Here is an 18,145-nt window from a genome sequence, read left to right as displayed (position 1 = left end):
CCCGCTAACTTCGTGTCATGTTGAATTTTGCCACCCCTAAATTGTGAGCACACTTAAAGTCCACAAAGAGGAGCAGAAAAGAATAATTTTGCACGTCCTTTATTTTCATGATAAAGTCATGATACGATGAAAAGAAGACAGACCTCACAAGAATTGAATTATACTGATCTGGTTTTTCATCTTTGTTAGGTTCTTCAGCAACCATGACATTTTCTTCCTCAAATTGTAACATTCCCTTGTCGGCAATAAATGTAGAGTGCAATGAAAAATAATCCAATAAAAGTTTAGAAGCCATCTCACTGGCTTCGTAACCATTAGGACCATCAAATACTGCAACCACACCAGCCCTGACCTCTTCATGCCCATTTTTACCTGCACCAACATTTATGCTTAACATAAACTTTCTTTGCTTTTTGTCATGTAAACTCAGACTATAAAATACAATAAAGTAAGTTCAATTGTTGCAGTGATTTACATAATGCATTACGTACTAGATAATAATATAACAGCAACGATAATGATAGAGGGATGAGATTACCAGGGAATAGGATCTGCCAATCAAGGTTACATGAAAGCCGATCATCATCTTTCTGATCATCTCGTCCATGCATATATAAAAATTGGCAATTCCTAGTCTGGTTTTTAAAAGGTAGTTTACAGATAATCCAATCAGAACATTCTGGAGATTGAAGAATAGCACGAAGACCATCTTCAGTATAAACCATCTTACATGGTTCAGATATGCCAAAGGAAGATGGAATTGCAAAGAGAGAAGCTGCTAATAAGAGCAATACTATCTTGAATCCTTCCATCTCTAATTTGGTGATAGAACTTGACTCCTAAAAAAGATACAGACAAGACAGAAAAAGAACGTACTCAGCATTTTGTAAGTAGAGAGATGGAGAATTGAAAGAGAATAAATAATTGAAATAAGAGGACACTACACGTGAAATAACAGTGTAAGGAATTTTACATTTGGGGCAACTAATTGAACGGAACCAAACTTGTATATATGATGTATTCCATTTGGTTAACAATTGGTTGTCGTCCAATGGAAATTGCACGTAAGCTAACAATTACGGAATTGTGTAATGCCTTGAAAGAAAATAATGCCCGACATTCTTCATCCATATCCTGAGTAGAATCCTAGATTTTTATATGTCTATTTTTACAAAAATTAAGAAACACAATACATCTAAGTAAAGCACATCATTCCAGCTCTTAATTCAATATATTTTATTCAAGAAGGCTGTCAATCAAACATGTTATTGTTCCATATTTCTTTCAAGATAAAACTCAGATTTCGCTTGATTCACAAGAACATTAAGTTGCTTTTCTAATGTATGAAAACAAAGTCTAGCAGGAATAGGTATTATTACATATTAAAAGTAAAATGAATTCAAATACCCAGTGACATACCAAGAGATGTGAGAAGTAATCAAAATTGATAGAAATATAGCACAAAAGGCATTGAGTAAAATTGTCACTCTAATATTACACATGGATCGAGGCTTTTGTAAAACTGACACAATTATATTGTGCAAAAGATCTTCCTGTAAGTGGTGACTAACTTAAGGGATGGTCAAGAATCAAGGGCCAATTTAGTATTGGTTTTGCAATTTTCAACATAAAGATTATAAAATATTGAAAACAAGTCACTTCTAGAAATTTTTAGTTTTTAATGAATTTGAGTGTTGAAAACAATTTGAGTAAAAAAAAAATAATCAATTTTTTTTCAATCTATATAAGAATACAAATAAATGTGCTAAACAGAAATAAAATAGCAAGTTTATTTTACCATATGATTATTAAACCAAACAGCAACCGTGAACAACCAAGAAAAAACATCATCGACATGTTAGATATTCTTATAAACTGCAAAAACAAAATTGGAACAAACTTACCTCAAAAATCCCAGGAACAGGAATCGACGACAATCCCAGGAAGCAAATAGAGAAAGACCTAGACTTTGAAACAATGATGATTGTATGTAAAACTTCAAGACCATCATGATAGAAGATAATTTATCCGAAAACTTCTCTGTTTCCAACTATACCTAGTAAACTCACGAATTAGACCACACAATCTATCTAGAAATGTACTAAATATTTCAAAACGGTTTAGGATAAAAAGTAGTATCCTTATTGGACCTCCTGTCTTATCAGGAGAAACTTCCTCCTACGGGTGATGTGGACCAATGAAATTTTGACACCTATCTAAAATTTATGTAATGGTAAAAAGGGATTTGAGAAATGGATCAAACCGTTTTTAATGGTAAATCGAATCTCAATTTATAACCTATTTGAAAAATCACGCCTCTCAGAACTCCATCACCATCAAACATGTCATTCCATGGGGTGATTCATCTTTAATTTTTAAAAAAATTAAAGACAAGTGTTAAAACTTTTATTGGGTTTATATTGAAATAACCATAATAATTGAATTAAAATATGTTATGCATTAATAAAATTGAGCTAAAACAGTTAATGAATTAAATAGTCTTATTATTTAGTCCGATAAATAAAAACCTACTAATTCAACCGAGTATGGTTATTTATGTGTCAAATATAATAGGATCGTGTTTATGTGACTATTTAGGTGTCAAATATAATGAGGCTCATATTAAAAACATAAAGTAATTAATTATTTAAAAAGTTACAGTTTCGCATTGTAAGAACTTATGAGATAAAACTGTGTCTTTGATCATTAATATACATGAATTATTTGATAGGTATTTATTAATTGTTATAATGATTAATATTTAAAACTAATAATCTATCTGGAAATTTTCAAAGTATTGTATTAGAGTATGATGAAACTTGACGTAAAAAAGGAAAGAAAAAAAGATGATGATACAAATATAAATGGAAAACTAAAAAGATAAGGAAAAGGTTATGGAAAACTAAAAATAAAGAAGGGAAAAGAGACGTATTAATGAAAATAAAAAAGATTAGTAATAATATAATTTTAAATCTCGTCAATAATAATATCATTTTCCTTAAAAATAAATTGAGTTTTAAAACACGATATGCATAATTATGATATAAGAACTCAAATTCGTTAATTTATTTTTTTGATTACTGAAAAAATAGGGTGGTTTGGCGTAAAATATAAAATGGACTTCTAAAAAAAGTGAAAGTCCGTTACGAAGAAGTCTACAAAACTTGCTTTTTAAATTCATATTTTGGAAGTCAAGTGGATCATTTTAAGTAACATATTACATTAACGATTTTACCCCAATATATTTCCTAAAGTAATTGATCATATCTCACTAGATTAAGGAAGAGTTGCACATAATCATGTTTTTCTTCTCAAGTTCATAATTTCTAATAGAATATTTTCTTAATTAGATTAGTTGCTCATTGATGTAGCAGAATTCTTTCTGGGTCATGTCGATACACAAATGCCCATGAGACGCCAATTGCCGAAAAACTGAGCTTGGACATCATTGGAGATGCCAGAAGTTGAATCAATTGATCGAGCATCTCGATTGCAGCGCTTGGGAAACATGGAAGCTGCCGGCAAATGATGCCGGAGACCTCCATATTCGGTGCTTTCCGGTGAAGATTGGGACCCAAATCAAATTACACCAAAACCGACTAAGTTTCACCTCTATTCCGCCATCACCAATAAATCGCCATAGTGCCACCACCGCTACCGCTTAGCCACTGTCGCGCGAACACTACCGAACTCTCTTAAGCAATCTCTCTAAGCAAGGTCTCTCTCTATAATAATGAAAGAATTCTTATGAGTTAAGCAAAAATTATTCAAAGTTATGGTTGTGAAATTGGGAGAGAAGCACACACAGAATAAATGCACTATGCTATTCTCCAATTCTTCTTCATCCAATTCCAACACTGCCCTATTATTTTTTTCTTTTTTTCCGATCTAGATCAATGTTTCAGTACGTTCCTCTCAATCTTGAATTGTGTGGACAAATATCTTATTCAACAAATATCTTAGCAATTTCAATTTTAATGGGATTCTAATTCTCTAAACACAGCAGCCATATATTTTTTCTGTTTATCTCATTCAATTTTCATTAAATAGTCTACTGGGTTATACCTGAATTTCAAATATTTGAACAGGCTCTTAAGAGCTTTGGACATCAATATATCAATTTATTACAATATTTTTTTTCCACTGAAAAACATCTTCTTTAAAATAGCGAAATGAAGTATCATATATATATATATATATATATATATATATATATATATATATATATATATTCCCAAAAGCTAACATGGTTACTGCAATTAAAGATTAATTTTCTTAAGTATTTAAAATTGATAGTATTGATGTGTAGTGATTAATTGTTTATTTAAAATTAGTTTTTAAAGTCTGGGGATGTTTACATTATTTGAAATTTATTATTTTTTTAAAATTATAATTTTTTTTTTTTTTTTGGATTACAAAATTGTTGTTAATATGATTCAATACTATGTCAAATGTAGATAAATATTATAAGGATTTTTATGTAAATTTGTAATTATTTAATAGTAGAAGGACTTTGTAACCAAACACATATTATGTGAATAAAATAAATTCTTTTAAATAAATAAACCAAACACATATCAAGGGAACCAAACACCTTTTGATTTCCAAATTTTTTCATACAAACTGATTTACAAATTGATGTTGGTTACTTGAGTGGGACGTTTGTAATTTTATACTATTAACCATGACAAACTGGACAAATTGGAACTATTTAGAAATCCATAAATTAATGTTGCTGATGTACTTGTTCCGTAGTAATAGGATTTAAGTTTAGCATTCTTTAACCATTGCTTCATACTGTGGGCCATACAAGAAAAAACATGCAAATGCCTGTTCGCTTTTATAGATCCTCTCGAGAGACTCATTCTATTTGTTAAGAAAGAAGGATAAACAAAAGCCACAACAATCAAACATCACATTTGTTAAGACAATTTTTTAAATGAACTTAGTTTGAACACTTTGATAGCCTGGATTGAAAGAATTCCATCAACATTAGAGGTAAAATTTTCGTTACATTTTAAATTATTTAATTAATTATCTACATTTGAATTTTGATATAACAATTTCACCATAAATTGAAGTTTTTACAGAGGAAAATATATATATATATATATATATATATATATATATGTATAGCTAGATGTACAAAAAGACGGGGCAAACAGTTTGATCTACCTACCGAGAAGATTATATAAGTACGTAATTAATTAATTTTTTTTTTCATCAATGTAATTAATTTTTTTAACCCTGTATTATAAAATATATTTTGTTATATTGCTTATTATCTATAGAAGTTATGTTAAAGTATATAAATTCTTATTCAATTTGATTTTAATGCATAAAGATGAATGTGTTGAAAAAAGTTGGGATAATTTTTTCTCTCTCAAGTATGTTACAGATGAGTAATTAGGAGGTCTACAAACTTACATATCATAAACAGACAAAAGGTGAGTTTTTCTTGTTTTCAAATACATCTTTTTGAATTTTGAATTTTGATAGTGCAAATTTTTAATCTATCTCTTGCCAGAAAATTAATTTCCCGAGGAAAAAAAAAAAGCACTTCAAATCATGATTAAGTTCACAACTCATATTCTTGTTGAAATTTGTAATACCAAATTATAAAAACCCATACGTTGAATGAATGCATCTCTGGATCATATGGATTAACAAATTAAAACCTAAATTAAAGAAAGAATAATACACAAAAGCCAAAATTATTAAAATATATATAGTAATTAGCATGCCGGCCATACAGTTAATATCAAATGTCCCCTTGCATATCAACATAATTAAAAAAAAAAAAAAATGTAATTAATAAAATTGAAACCCTAGTTTAAACACATATTGGAAGCTCATCTCTGGTTTGGATGGAGCAACCACTACGAGCTGTACATGCACATACCTAATTATAGTAGGTACCATGATATGGATATGGAGGCATCTGTGGTGAAAGCCCATGATATGGATATGGAGGCATCTGTGTTGAAGGCCTTCTCAAGGGGTAGTGTTGGTAGTGTTGGTTTGTACCTGCAGTACCACCACCCCAATATGCATGACGTTCAGGCATTGCCCTTCTGTATTGGTTGTATTGGTAGGGTAGTTGATCTATTAATGATCTATTATAACCATATGGACCATAGGGTTGTTCTATTGATGATCTACACCCGATGCCATAGGGTGGTTGATCTATTATTGATCTATTATAACCATATGGATCATATCCTCCGTATTGACCTGCCGGCGGCAGTGGTAGTTGTGGTGGCTGACTTTTGATCTTCACCCACACCAGCTCTGCATGCTTCCCCGATGCCGCTAATGCCCTAAGAAGCACATTTGGTTCCACCTCCCCAGTAACTTTTGCCGTCCCTTCATTCGCATCTATAGTTACAGAATACACTCCTACAAAACCATATATATATATATACACACACCCGGCCACATACACGTTAGTAGGTTTGATTCTAATTCATTAATATAGTATAACTTCATTGATCGATATACATATATATTGAAAAATAATGGGGATTTACCACAAACGGAACCCAAAACTTCCATCACCTTAATCTTACATGCCTCACAACCCGCATTCACTTTCAGAACACAACCCTGCAAATCACATATGAGACATACAAACATAAATATAAATTTTTATGTAGAGAATTAATTAATGAGAAAGAAATATATATATATATATATATATATAATCAATTATTGCAACGTACCATGTGTGCATAGGTCTCCATTGAGAACTAATTCGAGGTGACTCGGTCCAAGAATTGATTGATCTTGTTTTGCAGTAGTTTATAGAGAGAGTAAACAGAAAGGGAATTTTGTAGGGAGGGTTTATTTTTTATAGAGGGAGAATGAGTTTCATATAACGGAAGCAAATCTAATCATAGAATTTACCATTTTAAATTCAATCAATAAGGAAACTAAATAAACTATAATCAAATTATTATAGGTAAGGATTCAAATTAAATTGGGTAGTTTCTTCGACTATTCGATAATTTTTTTTTATATCTATAGTACTCCAATTCAAATCTTTAATATGGACTTGCCAAAATAATGTTTCCGTACTGAAACAATGTCTTTTATACATATATAATTATGGACAATATTTGGGTCTTTTAGGATAAAGTTCATCTCTCATGGTTCAATACAATTTAGACACATATTTAAAATTTTAAAATTTTTAAAAATAATCATTACCCATTTTTTTTACGGAGTTAGCTTTTCTCGTAAATTAATTTTTGGTTAAAGGTAGCTATATTTATATTTTGCATTCTTCCCAAGTTTTCAACACCTACAAGACACAGGGTTAACGGTGAAGTTTGGCTTTAGTTTCCTTTAATATACAAGTATTATTTTATAGTTGTTAATTCAATGGGCTTTATATAGTTTCCTTTAATATAGAAGTATTATGTTATAGTTGTTAATTCGAACACTACCCATGTAACTTGTGTTTTATTAAATTGATCGTGATATATTTTAACTATATATAAAATGAAAATATAACAGCAAAAGCTACAATATTAAATGAAATAATTAGGAAGTCGCTAAATCTTGCATTTCATCTTAATAACTTTCGAAATTAACTTATCCTACACCCCTTAGCTACTATAAATATAAATGTACAAAACAACTCCTCCATTTTTTTTTAATAGTTAGATAATATTTAATTTTTATATATAACACTCTATTTTTAAACGGTAAAGAGTGCGGATTAGAATTAAACAGGTATGTGAGTTTCTTGTTAATAAAAAAGCATATATGTCCAAATTGAATGTGGGTATTTTTGTGAGTTCAACCGTTAGAAATCAGCCTTATAGTTTTTCTAAATTTTAATTTGTATGTATTTTCAGATATATATATATATAGATACATTTTTTTTGAAAATTCAAGTCAAATTATAAAGTATTAACAAGTCTCCGTACAAAGCCCAATGGATAGTTAGCCGAAAGCTAAACAACCAAAGGCCCAAACTCGGCCCAAAGGTCTACAAGACTTAAAGAGCCCAAATCAGTTACATAGCTGTTACAGAAGTCCTCAAAATCCGGTGACCATGGAGGATTGACTCCAACATTTGTCGACAACTGTCAACGTAGAGCGATGTCCGGCGGTGGGCTTTGTACGGACACTTGTTAATAAGGTGGTGCTATTCCTCTATAAGCATTGGTATAATTGTTATTTTATTCACTTTCCACAAAAGATAATATTATGACCGATAATTATAATTTCAATGACATTGAAATGTCGAAAAGGATATGAGGTTGAAGAAGTTTGAATAGTCTTTTATCTTTATATAATGATTTGCAGGAAAAAGTAGAATTTCTACCATATGACCCTGATAACGAAAAATAAATATTAGATTAAGGGAGTACAAAGGATTTAAATTGATAACCTGAATAATTATAAAAATAATCTCTTACACATCAGTAAATAGCTAAATAAGAAATTTATTTACGCCAAATATAATAACGGTTAGATATGATTATATCAAATGGTCAGTGTGAATGACAGTTAAATATGATTATTATATATATTTTTTAGTAACTAATTTTTTTATACATTGAATTATATCAAAGCAAGAGATCACACGAAAATATAAGAAAGACAATATAATTATATAAGAGAATTAAATGACTTTGTGTGTATATTCTCCTCTGTTTCATGACACTTCAATTTATGTCGATTTACGACAATCAATTCTATCTAAAGGAATTAACAACTTGTGTTACTTCTACTTGATATAAGTTCTCTATATGTAATCTATTTATACATGAAATAACAACTTGTGTTCCTTCTATGCTTGGTAGAAGTTCTCTGATATATATGGAAAACTTCTACCAAGCATAGAAGTAACACAAGTTGTTAATTCATTTAGATAAAATTAATTGTCGTAAATCGACATAAATTGAAAAGTCATGAAACGAAGGAGAAGTGTGTACGATATCTCCAAGTATAAATATATTTCTGTATAAATAAATTACATATAAAGAATTTCTACCAAGTATAGAAGTAACACAAGTTGTTAATTCCTTTAGATGAAATTGACTGTCATAAATTGACATAAATTGAAATGTCATAAAATGGAAGAGAAGTGTGTACGATATCTCCAAGTACAAATACTTCACCATCATTTATTTATTATGGAGTCAATTTCCTTTTTCTTTTCTTTATCAGGAAAAAAAAAAAAAAAAAATTCCTTTTTCTTTGTCTTGTTTCTCTCCGAAAGCAACAGTAATAATCTATATACATATGAAATACTAATACATTGCAAAATATTGCCAACATAGAGGCATGATAAGCACGTGCCGTGGGGGCCCATTTATCAACAATCTCATTTCTAATTGGAAGATGCAAGGGAATGAAACAAAAAGACTTGTTTACAAAGAAGAGGCTGATATTCAAATGGCCAACCAAATTAGAATCTCCTCCTTCACACAACTTGTTCTATATATAAATTTCAATATCTCATTCTCAAAGTGGTCCATACCACTATAAACACTTTCTATGTTGCAGATATCTCAGTCTTTGGAGTCATCACTAGCCTTTATCAAGATTGAGATGTAATAATTATACTTCTTGTAAGTGATGAGCTATTTTGCAAATTGAGGCCTGCTATTTGATTTGGACCAACTTGATGTTTTTCTGTTTCTACCAATATAATGCGCCTTTCTCACTCCAACCCTAAGATTCCATGCTCAACACCAATAATTTAGCAAGGGAACTAGGAATGTTTAATTGTTTAAAAGTCCATATATTATGAGATTTTATATTAAAAGCCATTAGCAGTGAGAGTACCCACCAATTTTTTGAGTGGATGTGTTCGTGTTCGAGTTTCTCTCCTTTTTAATTTGCAAAGAAAAAAAAAAACAAAAAAAGATTTTGTAATTAGAACTTAATTTTTTAATCATCGACAGATCATATATATTTCCATCTACATTACGATCGAACAATTCGAGAGTGATATATGTATTCGAGGGTGATATATGTATTGTGTTGTACTCCTTATTGTTTTACCTGTAGTGTTTTCTTTTCGAAAAGCAAAGGCCAAATTTTATAAAATAACAATTTTATCCTTCTCTTATTTTTTCCTTTTTTTCACCTTAGGAAGTAGAAGAGATACTATTAAATTACAAAATCCTTGGTAATTTTACCTTTCTCTTATAAAAGATGTAATATAATATGAAGGTACAGTGACATTATTCACTTTTCACACCTAAAATTACTTTTTCGTCATTGACAGCTAATAGATTTAGGAGAGGACAAAATAATAATGCTGAATTATACATTTATATATAATTTATTCAAACCTCAAAAGAAGTCAGTGCAATTTACTCATATACTTTTTCAACGAATTCAAACAAATGTCTATAGGGTTAGTAGGACTCAAACTCTCACTTTATATTTAGAGAGATAAAAATCATACCATCTGTATCAAAGACAGTTGGTCACACAAGTCATATTTGGATATAAATTAACCATCATGATTTTGTATAAATCATGTATTATCTTTAATAGTGTGGTAGTGGAGAGATTGGACACTTCATTGCGAATGAAAAATATTCTCCCATGAATTCTATGGGCTATATCATGGCAACCATATGTTTCCCATATACCTGTGTGCGAACAATATTTGTCCCTTCAGTGTTGCCAAAATCTAAAGACACATTAGGAAAGGATTCAAGAAAAAATATCTAGGTTATGTGAAGAGACATTATTCGCCCTCAACGTGCAAGTTGCCAAGGAAAGTACAAAAGATTTTTTTAACAACCACCCACAAAAATCTGGCAGGTGGGAATGCATACAAAGTCGTCCACCAAGAGCACTAGAGCAGCCAGTCAGTGACGTGACTGGTCACACGCCTTTGATTGAACCCACGACTCCAACGAGACACCGTTAAATCGAGTCCATGGGTTCCACCACTTATGCAAATGGCTCGCGCCCTTCACCACCTGGCCCCTCCCCGACGAAGGCCAGCCACTAAAATGCTTGAGTGTCAATTCCGTGAATACACAGAAACTCAAGTCCTATTGTGTTACCGCAGCTGAACCGCGGAAAAGTCCTCCCCTTTCGCTATCTCTCTCACCCCTAGTTTATTGCCAGCAGTTTTGGGCAGTATGGGAAAAAGAGAGATTTCGGCTGCACGTGATTGATCAAATCAGGACCGTCGATTATCGAGCCAAGACGGTTTTCGTGGGTCCCAATTCATGTGATCAAGCATTGTGGGTCCCCAATATGTTAATAACTATTAAATTATATTTGTGACTAAATGTGATTTTAATCGATTCAGGACGGTCGGTTTTTGAGTCAAGATGGTTTTAATGGGTCCTAATTCATGTGATTAAGCACGAGGAGTGGGCCTCGCGAAAAGAAATACGGACCGCGTAGTAGTCTCTGTCAAGTGAATATACGGGCAGGCCCATTTGGAACAAAACACGTGCGTCGTAGTCTATCAAGCCCTCCAACCATATGAAAAATCAACGGCGGAGATCGACTCTCACAAGTCACGCCTCTCTTCATTCCTGCTATAAAGCTGCAAAGAGCTGCTTTCTCAATGCGTTCAATGATCCGACTAAAAATCAATCCCCCAACTTTCTCGGAAACAATCTCACTCTAGGGTTTTCAACTTTCACACAAATTCAACAACTCTTCGTAAGAAATTTGAGGTTACACAATGCTTCTTCGAAGCGCTTCCACGCCGGTATTGAATTCATGGTTACCGCACACGAAAGAGTCTTCGCCGGAGCCAGAAATTGTCGTTCATGTTCCCAAGGCTCGACTGGTTTCGATGGCGTCAATGTCGTCGTCTTCTTCGCTGTCTTCGAGCTCTGATTCCGTGAAGAAGATGACCAGAGCGGTGTCAGAGACCGACCTCAGAGAGCTCTCGGTTTTGAAAAAGAGGCCGTTCAATAAGAGCTTGGGTGGGCTTTCGACGATTGAGATGGAAGAAGAGGAGGGAGAGGTGGGACCCGTTTCAAGATCGGCGTCGTTGGATCGGTTGCTGTTTTCGAGTATTGGGTTGGATGAAGCGGTGCACGAGGGCTGTGCAGTTAGGGATAGGGATGGGAAGGGATTGGCGGGGCTTGCTGTGGGTGGTGGGGTTGGAGGCGGCGGTGGTCGGATCGGTGGTGGTGGTGGTGGAGCAGGAGGTGGATCGGACGGTGATGGGAGTTCTGGTTTCTGGGAATCCAATCGTGGGAGCGATATTACGGACGTTTATTATCAGAACATGATTGAGGCAAATCCTGGAAACGCTCTTCTTCTCGGCAATTACGCGAGGTTCTTGAAAGAGGTATGTTATAATATGTACAAACACAACATTTGAGATTGAAGTTGTTAATATATCAAATTGTTCAATTTGTGATTTTTTTTTAATTATCAATATAACTTTTTTTGCATTTTTTCCTTAGCAATGACGGTCAATTTCTCTGTTTTAATATGTTATTTGGAACTGAATACAGGTACGAGGGGACTTTGTAAAGGCTGAAGAGTATTGTAGCAGAGCAATATTGACGAATCCTAGTGATGGGAATGTTCTGTCACTCTATGCTGACTTGATTTGGCAGACACATAAGGATGTGCATCGTGCTGGGAGTTACTTTGATCAAGCAGTTAAAGCTGCCCCTGATGACTGGTAAGAATCGTAATCATATTCGTATTGTATTCGTATTGGATAATTATCACATATCATATAGTACTATTGTTGAGCATCTTCTTAATTATCTAGGCTTCAGTTGAATTGATTCATCTATTCTTACCGATGCAGTTATGTTTTGGCTTCATATGCTCGGTTTCTTTGGGATGCTGACGAAGAAGATGATGAAGTTGAAGCCGATAGAAGTAAGGAAACCAGTAATATTAATTTATTACAATCAAGTTTCTTTCAAGGAGCTACACCACCCCCTCCTTTAGCTGCTGCTTCTTAGGCCCTATCAACATCACCTGTTAATTTAGGAGGACAATTTTTTTTTCTTGACCTTTTCCTTATATTTTTTTTTTGTACCCTGGATAGCTATTTTCTTTTTGCTCCTGACATGTAAGAAAGAAATAAATGGTAATATAAGAAATTTTCATCGCACCCTTCTCTTTTTACTTATTTTTTTAGTAAACAATGTGCTTGATTAGTAGTCATAGTGCATGTAGAATGAATGATGTGGGGGAGAGAGAATGGAAATGAGGATGGAGTAAATAAGAAGTGGAGGTATGTTGTAAGAGTAGTGGATGCTTTGACAAATTTTTAATAATCAAATTTATCATTTAAATCACTTTGGTCGAGCAACACATTGCTACGAATCAACTATGTAAAGTTGTTTCATAAGCAATCTATAAAAGGTAGTTGTGGCATAAGCAATCTAAGGCAGTCATAAACCATCTAAGGTAGTTGTTATGGAAGTGATCTAAAGTAGTTGCGCAAGCGATTAAAGGTAGTTGTTGCATATGTGATATAAAGTTGTTGCGAAAGTAGTTGCATATATGTGATATAAAGTTGTTGCGGAAGTAATCTAAGATATCTAAGATAGTTGTGACGTAAAGTTGTTGCCCAAGCAATTTAAAGTGGTTGTTGCATTGGTGATGTTGCACAAGCGATTTAAGGTAGTTGTTATATAAGTGATGTGAAGTTAGGAGATGACTGGTTCTTCTTTAAATAATTATGTGACGTTTTTAATTTTCGGCAATTTTTATTTTTTTAGAATTTAGTCGTCGCAAGGGCATTTTTGTCCTTTTATATTTTTGCGTACGAGATTTTTAGTTGGGTCCATTTGCATTGTGTGTAATTTAATTTCTATAATTATGTGGTGTTTACTTGGTGGTGCATGTAATTAAATGTGGATGAGGTGGATAATGAAAGTAAAAGAAAAAGGGAAAAGAAAATAAAATTGATGGGACCACCATTAACCACATAAGTGGTCTAGAAACCCATTTTGGCTTTCTCATTTTCTCTCTCCCGTAGCCCTCCCTTTCTCTCTTCTCTTCTTCATTCTTTTTTCTTTTCCATTTTGTTACCAAACTTTGAGTTTGGATTCCTCTCTCATTACTTAGAGATTTTGGATATCGTTTGAGGCAAATCGGAGAGCACGGTGAGCTCTACGCTTAAGTACCAGCAAATTCAGATTTGGTGCCTCCTAGGGATTTCGAAATTCTTGACCCATTTATAGGGTTTTGCTCATTTTGAGGTAGGGGCTTCCTAATTCACATTATTCATGCACCTTTGTGAGTTATTCTACTTGAATTGTGTTATAACATGCTTATTGGTATTAATTGAAGCCTAAAATGTATTTTGTATATATGTGAATATGTGAAGACTTGTCTTGATTGTGCTATATGAGAAGCATGCTTATATAATGAGTTTTATGCCTATTGTATTGTTCACATGTTATGAATGGTATATGAAAGCATGCCCTATTGTATTTTGTGATAATCCATTATTGTCTAAATATTAAAAGTATGAGAACATGTTTACTTGTGTTATGTCAAATTCTTCATTTTCATAGTATTGTGATCATGAGACATGCATGTAAACCATTGGGTTGCATGAAGGGAAGAAATTATTTTTGAAATGAAAATGGGGAGTTTTGGGAAAGAATATTTTGATGAAAGTATTTTGGAAAACCCGGTCGCTGCGGAGTCACCAACGGGCGGGTAGGTTAATGTAACCTAGAAGGAATTAGGGAGATTGCCCTAGCGTGGTTGAGTTATCTGGGCCCCATAATGACGCTGCGGAGTCACCAAAGGTCAGGGACAGTAGCTAATCCTTCTCTCGGCGCTGCGGAGTCACCAAAGGGGGTTACATTAACAGTTTGAAAGCGATGATTCTAATTGTGAAAATGGGGAGCGACATCGGCATGCATTGCATCTTATTATTTGTGTTGAGAATGATAACCATGTTGTATTTTTCCTATGTTGAATTAAGGATGATAACCATGTTGTATTTTTCCTATGTTGAATGACCCCAACTCCTATTGGCCTATTTTTTATTTTGGATTCACGGGGTCTCATGAGGTGCGTTTTAGGCGCCACCTACTGAGCAAATTACTCACCCCACTATATTATTATATTTTTCAGGTCATGGCAAGAAAATGGTGGATAAGAATCCTCCGAAAGCTTGAAAGTTGTTAGAAGATTTTTTGATATTTTGTATTTGGCCATTACATGTATAATCATAGTTTTTGGAATATGTAAATAAGTTTACAATTATGGCCATTGGAAAATGTAATTAAGTATTACTCACTCAAAATTAGTTTTGTGTATTTTAAGTAACGTATTGTAAATTACGTTATCAACGTGGTGGTTGTTATTACAATTTGATGTTGAAGTATATAGGGTAATGGCGTGAGTGGTTGAGCATCAAGTGTTTGGTTTTTCTTTGTACAGTGGCAACCGAGTCTGGATAACCCAAACCAGTCGACATGTGGCATCCATACAGTAAGCATTTTGAACGTGAATGAGCCAAAGTCATACGTCAACCGGTATCTTACAGTGTGGTAATCTTGTACACGTTCCAATCTTGAATGAGCCAAAGTCATACGTTAACCGGTATCTTACAGTGTGGTAATCTTGTACACGTTCCAATCTTGTACACGTTCCAAACCAGTCGACGTATGGTGTAATACCCCTAATTTCATTATTATTTTTATTATGTGCTTAATTGTTTTCTTTTGTGGTGATTTAATTTATTTAAATGATATTTATTTTTAGTTATTTGATTGGAATTACTTGTTAGTGTTTTAATTATTTAATTGGCATTAATGGTTTAAGTGTAATTGGTTTAGTTATTTGATTAGAATTACTTGTTAGTGTTTTAATTATTTAATTGGCATTAATGGTTTAAGTGTAATTGGTTTAATTATTCTATGTGTGTCTTATTTTATGTGTGTCTTATTTGGTTTAATTGGGTTTACTAATTATTATTTTGTTCAATTAGATTATTTGTTAAGTATTTAATGGTGAATAGGGTAATTAGGTAAATACATCTAACTAGGGTTTTAATTACAGTATAAATTAGGGTTTTATATTATAGCCGTCGTATGTTTCTACGTTAATTGGATGGGCTGGTTAGGATTGTGAGCTGGACTTAAATGAACCTAGGGTTTAGGAAAACTCTATAAGTATAAGGTAGACGTCTATGTAGGGTTTTTTTTAAACAAAGCACACGTTTTGTGGAAGTGGAGAAGGAAAAACGCAGTTTTTCACATTCTGCCAAGGTTTGATCAAAGCTCCAATCCCGCTTCGTCCGTGGTCCGATCGAGCTGAATTTTGGAGGAAAGGTTCATGACTCAGTGACGCACAATCTGAACGGTGAAGATCAGAGTTTGACCTCGGGAACAGTGATTCGTACTCGTGAACAGTAACTGGGTCGCACAGGTTTTTTTCATTCTGCCCAGATTTCATCAAACATCCGATCCCGCTTCGTCCGTGGTTCGATCGAGTTGAAATTTGGAGGATAGGTTCATGACTCAGTGTTACACAATCTGAACGGTGGAGATCAGATTTTGAGTTCGGGAATAGTGTTTCGTACCAGTGAACAGTAACCGGGTTTTGGAACTCGCCGGGATTTTTTAAGAAGACAACATTGAAACTTTGAACAAAAGTTTCTGAGGCAAGATTCTATCTTTACTCTTTCCCTTAGGCTTCATACTCTTTGCACTCTTAAATGATTCCAGGATTAATGAAGATTAAACCAAACTAAAATGATATCTGTTTTGCTATGAAATTGGTAGTTACAGTAGTGTTGTATGCTTGTTCAACCTAGACTAAGCATGTTTGTGGATGCATTGTGGTTCTGTGGTTCACGTTTTTCCTTACCACTACTAGTATAAATTATTGGAAGGATAGGTCTAGATGATAGCTATCTTAACTTCTATAATAGCAACTGTTGGAACTTAAATACTAGGAGGATTTGAGTTTAACACTAGATCGGTTTTGTGGAACACTATAATTTGAGCATGTCTACATACATACTGTGAATATTGTTTTGATGCTTACATTATCACAGTTAGTATCAACTGTGGAGGTTAGGATTTTGTGATACATACCCTACATATCTGTATGTCATTTGTAAGGTGTTAAATGGAAGTTTTAATTAATTCTGTCTTTATATCAGACTAAAGGGAACAACTTAAATTGGGCATGTATATGTTGTTGTTGTGACCTTGTTTATCAATGCTTATTTTATCACTGCTAACATTGAATGTTGGATGTTGGAATTTAGTTGATATATACTTGATTTATTGGTATTATTGACTACTGGAGGATTGGAAAGTAGGCACCGGTATGGGACGGTGGCATACTAAGGATGGGTTTGATTTTTAAATCAATACCATTACCCACCTACTTGAAATAAGAATGGGATTAACTAAAAGTTAAGTCCCGTGGATTTGTATTATCATGGCAACTACTTGTTGAGCGGCAATACCAGGGATTTTGGATGGATTTTATATATGTACTGTTATGGTGCCTCGGTATGAGCTTGAGCCTCAGGACCGATGGCTAGGGAGAGTATATGCATCGGGATGTGTAGCTGGCTACGATGGTTGGAGGTGTACCCTGTTTAGGTATAGGTACATATGCCCACTTCGTGTGCGTTTTAGCATGTTACCTCTATTCAGGTTGAAACTGGCCTGTAGTCCAGTGAGAGTCCTTTAGTGTGACTATATATATATTTACGGACTATTAGTTATTGTTGAATTTTTTAGGATGTACATGCGTATCGGGCCTCTGTTTGGATTGTAGTAGTATAGAACTTGCGCGTGGGCCTGACCCACTTCTATTTTTCAGGTACACGACAGTTCCAAGCTTAGACGTGTTCGTGCTGAGCAGAGGTCTCTATTCACTCTTTCAATGATGTAGGGCTCTCTCTATAGTTTTATTTCTGGACGTTTATTACATTTGTTCTATCTTCCGTTTGGATGTTTAATAGGGGTCCACTAGAGATGGATTCCCAAGTTGTAAACTGATGGAGTTTTGGAGTTTGGGTTTGATGGATTTTAATAATTATAATATTTTGCGGATTTTATTTTTAGTTCCTTCCAGCTTTAATTTCATTTCTTAATTTATTTTGTATTCCGTGTTCATTATAAAATATTAATTGTTTGAAATTCCTTCGGGTTTGGGCCTGAGCCTGATCAACCCGTGTCTCGGA

General features: G+C 33.5%; 3 protein-coding genes across 6 annotated transcripts in view; 1 reads left to right on the top strand and 2 right to left on the bottom strand.

The window, feature by feature from the left end:
- Positions 1-2,106, bottom strand: part of LOC132279899 (probable protein phosphatase 2C 51) — a 74,887-nt gene extending 72,781 nt beyond the window's left edge. Inside the window, exons 1-3 of one of the 4 annotated variants that reach the window (XM_059781959.1) lie at positions 1,905-2,106; positions 539-1,134; positions 144-372 (exon numbers count right to left, since the gene is read on the bottom strand). In XM_059781959.1, coding sequence (XP_059637942.1) covers positions 144-372; positions 539-812 — 503 coding nt within the window. In that variant the 5' untranslated portion in view covers positions 813-1,134; positions 1,905-2,106. Of the gene's footprint in view, positions 1-143; positions 373-538 lie in introns of all 4 variants that reach the window. The other 3 variants (XM_059781958.1, XM_059781960.1, XM_059781957.1) reach the window with 3 other exon arrangements.
- Positions 2,107-5,902: 3,796 nt separating this feature from the next.
- On the bottom strand, positions 5,903-6,743 carry LOC132278098 (uncharacterized). The gene is made up of 3 exons (XM_059779921.1): positions 6,723-6,743; positions 6,531-6,606; positions 5,903-6,366 (listed from the first exon to the last, which is right to left on the bottom strand). The coding sequence occupies exons 1-3, from the start codon at positions 6,741-6,743 to the stop codon at positions 5,903-5,905; spliced, it is 561 nt and encodes a 186-aa protein (XP_059635904.1).
- A 4,810-nt stretch (positions 6,744-11,553) lies between these two features.
- On the top strand, positions 11,554-13,084 carry LOC132279894 (uncharacterized). Its single transcript, XM_059781950.1, has 3 exons — positions 11,554-12,298; positions 12,468-12,640; positions 12,773-13,084. The coding sequence occupies exons 1-3, from the start codon at positions 11,681-11,683 to the stop codon at positions 12,930-12,932; spliced, it is 951 nt and encodes a 316-aa protein (XP_059637933.1). The 5' UTR covers positions 11,554-11,680; the 3' UTR covers positions 12,933-13,084.
- The last annotated feature ends 5,061 nt before the right edge of the window (positions 13,085-18,145 follow it).

Source organism: Cornus florida, unplaced genomic scaffold, assembly GCF_030987335.1.
Source record: "Cornus florida cultivar Cherokee Brave unplaced genomic scaffold, ASM3098733v1 CherokeeBrave_3.0.0_Hap2_Chr10, whole genome shotgun sequence".
Taxonomy (NCBI): domain Eukaryota; kingdom Viridiplantae; phylum Streptophyta; class Magnoliopsida; order Cornales; family Cornaceae; genus Cornus; species Cornus florida.
This window is presented reverse-complemented; position numbering and strand designations above follow the sequence as displayed.

Excerpts from the sequence above, each read along its gene's own strand:
- LOC132278098 (XM_059779921.1), bottom strand. The coding sequence starts at position 6,743 with ATGGAGACCTATGCACACATG. Across the intron at positions 6,607-6,722 it reads TGGAGACCTATGCACACATG|GGTTGTGTTCTGAAAGTGAA; the intron begins GTACGTTGCAAT and ends TGTGATTTGCAG. Across the intron at positions 6,367-6,530 it reads AGTTTTGGGTTCCGTTTGTG|GGACGGCAAAAGTTACTGGG; the intron begins GTAAATCCCCAT and ends ATGCGAATGAAG.
- LOC132279894 (XM_059781950.1), top strand. The coding sequence starts at position 11,681 with ATGCTTCTTCGAAGCGCTTCCACGCCGGTATTGAATTCATGGTTACCG. Across the intron at positions 12,299-12,467 it reads ACGCGAGGTTCTTGAAAGAG|GTACGAGGGGACTTTGTAAA; the intron begins GTATGTTATAAT and ends AACTGAATACAG. Across the intron at positions 12,641-12,772 it reads AAAGCTGCCCCTGATGACTG|TTATGTTTTGGCTTCATATG; the intron begins GTAAGAATCGTA and ends TTACCGATGCAG.